This window comes from Vigna unguiculata, chromosome 9 (genome assembly GCF_037176805.1).
Source record: "Vigna unguiculata cultivar grain cowpea cultivar isolate G323 ecotype 2 chromosome 9, ASM3717680v1, whole genome shotgun sequence".
Lineage (NCBI taxonomy): Eukaryota > Viridiplantae > Streptophyta > Magnoliopsida > Fabales > Fabaceae > Vigna > Vigna unguiculata.
Genome location: NC_140800.1, coordinates 33,719,719 through 33,724,074, shown reverse-complemented (window position 1 = coordinate 33,724,074; position 4,356 = coordinate 33,719,719). Strand labels below are relative to the sequence as shown.

Genomic DNA, 4,356 nt, shown 5'->3' with positions numbered 1-4,356 from the left:
GAGAATTCAAAAATCAAGTATCTATAAATGTGTCTACGGTTAAAACATCCCTTTCAACCGTAAAGTCAAGAAGACAATTTAGTACATGTCATGGGTAGATCCTTCGCTTATAAACTGAAATAATAAATGAATAATTAAAAAATAAAAATTATGAACTGTGAACTGAGTGCATCACTAAAAAGAAGCAATAAATTAAATGGGTTGAACTAAAACAGAAAAACTAAAGTCCTAAACTCTGTTTTGGGTTACTTAACTCAGGAATCAAACAATATAATGAGGTGTTGATGGGTTTGAGTGGGCCAACACCAAGTGTCCTTTCACCACGATCTATGTAATGTATGCAAAAGTTGTGGTAGCTTGGGACCTTGTCATGCTTGAGACAACAACTAAAGACTAAAAATTAAAAAATGACAAGAGCTAAAAGAACTCAAAGAATCCGATTCAATGGCCCAGACAAGTTTACTCTCTAGAGTGATGGTTGGTGTATTTGCTCACAGGGTAGGGAAGCACCCAGGTTTATTGTGATGCTGACTTCTAGGCTGTCTTATTTTATTTTATTTTATGTTTTTTCATCTGGCAAGTTTTGCTTCTGAACATGAATATGAAGAAAAGCTTCCTTTAATCAAAAGGCCGTTTGCAGGAATATGCAAATAAAATCATGCATCAGGTGTTAATTTATCATTGATTAGTTCTTTCTTACCTTCACTTTTCAGCCCAGTAAATGCTTCCATAATTCATATATCCTCACGCCTGTTGCAGCAAGCCGCGTCCTCATAATATGGTAGCGTCTCACATACACAAAATACAACACGCAAGGTAGCAAAAAGCTCCACGTGGAAGTACCAAGAACCGGGTAGGGGTCAACACATGATGGCACTGATTGTGGGAGAGGACAATAATAAAGACCATTAACGTGAAGTGATTATTTGATTCATTTCAACGACAACGACAGAAAAGTGGCATTTAAATCGAATGAACCCGTCCGTTGAGAGGGTGGGGTTGGTGCACATTATTGATTGGAAATTTGTGGAGAAGAAATGAGATATTTTGAAGCAACATAACTTAATATTCCCTTTATTCTCACCAATGAGTAACGATCCGTCCAATGCTAACTGTCACTGGGAATAGGAAATCAACACTTCTCTTACACAAAAACTCAACATTGCAAAGTTAAAAATAACTAGCACAACATAAAGATCAACTGGCTTAGCTGCTGCATCTATAGCTTTGAGGCTGCGTCTTTGTCTAAGAACCATTTCAACTCCCCTTCAGGGGAAACCAATGCAACAGGAAGCTTAACAGGATTTTCAGATTTTCCTAACGCAGAGTGAATTGCATCTGCTTCAGTCTTGCCAGTCACCACAAGCGCTGCGTAAGCACATGCATTAATCACTGGAAAGGTGAGAGTTATTCTCTCCGGAGGTGGTTTGGGGGAGTCCTTGATGAAGGTAACCCATCTTTTATTCTCCTGCACAAGAGGATGCCCTGGGAATAAAGAAGCTACGTGGCCATCAGGGCCCATGCCCAGCAGAATGAGATCAAATTTTGGAAATCCACTGGTCGGTGATAAAGTAATCACATTTTTATCGACCAATTCTTTGATACGTCTCTCATAGTCATCGGCTGCTCCCTCGGGTGAAAGGGCATCATTGATTGCATACACATTGCCCGGAGGAATTGGTACCTGCCACGAGAACCAAGATTGAAGTACCATCAGGTTAGATTCACAAAAAAATTATGATACAATATCCAAAAGTATGAAAGTATCCAGAAAAAATAATTCTCCAAACTTCAAAACACAAGTGGAGAACAGAAATAATAGAAGATGAACATCAATATTTTTATAGTGAGAAAATCCTCTCAATCTGAAAAGTAAACTCCACTGGCAACCCAAATAATCAAGCTCCACTAAAATAAAAAATAGGTATAAAAGAGTCAAACCAAAAGTACAAACAACAGGCTACAATCACTCATTACATCAAAGCAATAATATTCTGAAATATAAAGAAATAAGAAGGAAAAACTTAAAATAGAGTAAGTGCAGAACTGATTTCACTAACTACAGACCTCCGATGAATGATCCCAACGTTCAAAATGAAAACTAAATTCCACTAAGCAAGAGTCATAATTTTACTGAGATAGCTCCGTAAATATGTCAATTAGTTTTCTCTCTCATTTCTCTGTTCTAAAGGCTGCAAAATGTATGGTTTAACTAATTTAAACTTTTTAGATACATAATTAAAAGTCCAACCCAAAGACAAAGAAGCTAGACAACATAGTTTGGTCACGCAGTCATCTTTAAAGAAGACTGGCCAGAAATATTATAGCTCATAACTTAGAAACTGAAGGCAGATTTTTTCCCTCTCTTGCGTCATGCCATAGGATTAGGAATACGCTCAATAGACATGTCAAACTAACACCCTACGTTGCAGCATCCAACAAAGGTGATTCATCCACCTGATCATCCACAATTAAGTAATATCTCTATGAAATGCTTGTAGCCTTGTACTCGGCTATTTACTTTCACGACTTCGTATATAATTTTAGTGTCCTATGATATTTTCGTAAAATTCAGGTTTGATATGAATTACTTTAAAGGAATTGTTTGGTCATAGGTTACACTTATTTAGAAATCAACCTTTGTTGGAAAAAAGTATATATTTATAAAGACGTACGGAGACTAAAACTTAAGAAATATAATGAAAGAGACCAATGTGTAGCAATAAGGACAAAACCTAAGTTTTTTCTATCTGACCCATCTGGTGGCACATGTAGGGTCTAAACGATTTACACTCTTTTGAAAACACTCTCTACTTTAGGCTGAAATTGATTCAAAATCCAAAATTTTTGTGACCCATTTCTGACTAATGAATCTCTCTCATATTTTCCCAGATTTCAATATATTTTAAACTATAGTAAATAGCATGTTAGAAAAGGTTTGTTACTAGTTTCCAGCCCTCCTCTTTGGTAGAATAGCAAAATATATGGTTAGGCCTCCTCCTGGTTCACAATAAATTTTAACCAAGTGTACCAAATATGTTAGAAAAAGGATGTTGCGACATGCTAGCGCTCGAATTTTTACAATACTCAGTGACACGGTTAGGTCCCCCAATGCCCTAGCCTTCAACAAATTTTACAACCAATTGCAAACACTGTGTAAGAAAATGCATTACCATTTGCAAGACTCCCCTATCTTAGATTAATGAAAGAAACGGATAAGCACCCCGACCAAATGGAATCAGACTCCAGCAGGGCATATGGTTGCACCCAAAACTGTGTTTGTTTGGGATAGTTTGATTCTTCAGGATTTGTGGGTGGCTTAAGAAAAAAACTGGTCCAGATTTCATGTTGTATGCGATTCCAAAATGGGTTCCTATCCTCACACATGGACTGTTTTAACAATGGCTCGAATTCAGCTTAAAAATATACATAACCCTGAACTAACCTCCTTTTTCTTTTTTCTTTTTATCAACATTAACAACACAACAGTTACCGAACATAAAACATTTTGATATGATATTAAAGGGTTAATGCAATTGTGAGTTTTTTTTTGTAATTTTTATTTTTTTCAATTAAATATGGGAAATAATGTTCATATAATAAGAATTAAAAACGCTACTAGTAGATATTGTGAATTAATGTGGGCGTTGAGTATTCATCCTATAAGAGGATATTACACTACACTTGTAACATGATTGATTGAGACATATATGAATTCAAACAAAAATTGACGTGAGAGAAGCTTCTTGGAATTCTGAAGCCAAATTATATACTTCCCCAAACTGGATATATCAATGGTTCCCCTATTTTCTCATCACATTTCAACAATTTGAGAACATGTTCGACATAAACAAACAACGCATATTCAACCTAAACAAACCATTTTCCAACATACACAACACAAGTAAATATACCTTACAGAGAAGCCCATCTAAAGCAAGCTTATAGTTACTATCTTCATGAGTCTTAGGCACGACCCTCTCATCCAGCCAAAACACATGCCATTTGGACCATTCCAGAGAATCAAGATAAGGCGGTTCCGGCAGTTTCCTGAGACCCCAACACAAAACACATTCACATCAATTCAATTCAATTCAATTCAATCGAAACACCCTTGAGTTCAAAGTTAGAACATTTTCATACGAAAAGTAACCCACCGGAGATACTCGAGCATAGAGCCACCAGACAAGCAAACGGTGAAAGCCCCCCTTTCCGAAGTGAATTTATTGGAGAGATCGGCAACGTATTTGGCCAGAGAGACGGCGAGATCGTCTCCTTCGAAAACCTCGACGGCAGCTTTGTTGGTATCCGCCATGGACGTGAGATTGACGCTAATCCCTTTGAAGGTGGATGGAG

The 4,356-nt window shown here is 37.0% G+C and overlaps 1 protein-coding gene across 1 annotated transcript; it reads right to left on the bottom strand.

Moving 5' to 3' along the window:
- Nucleotides 1-1,045: 1,045 nt before the first annotated feature.
- Nucleotides 1,046-4,356, bottom strand: EMB2024 (NagB/RpiA/CoA transferase-like superfamily protein). Its single transcript, XM_028045964.2, has 3 exons — nt 4,158-4,356; nt 3,915-4,050; nt 1,046-1,684 (listed from the first exon to the last, which is right to left on the bottom strand). Exons 1-3 carry the CDS (start codon nt 4,313-4,315, stop codon nt 1,220-1,222), a joined length of 759 nt encoding a protein of 252 aa, XP_027901765.2. The 5' UTR covers nt 4,316-4,356; the 3' UTR covers nt 1,046-1,219.

What these genes read in the sequence shown, in the direction of transcription:
- EMB2024 (XM_028045964.2), bottom strand. Translation starts at nt 4,315, where the DNA reads ATGGCGGATACCAACAAAGCTGCCGTCGAGGTTTTCGAAGGAGACGAT. An exon ending in TCTATGCTCGAGTATCTCCG is followed by an intron (nt 4,051 to 4,157) that starts GTGGGTTACTTT and finishes TTGGGGTCTCAG; the next exon opens with GAAACTGCCGGAACCGCCTT. An exon ending in TAGATGGGCTTCTCTGTAAG is followed by an intron (nt 1,685 to 3,914) that starts GTATATTTACTT and finishes TTCTCGTGGCAG; the next exon opens with GTACCAATTCCTCCGGGCAA.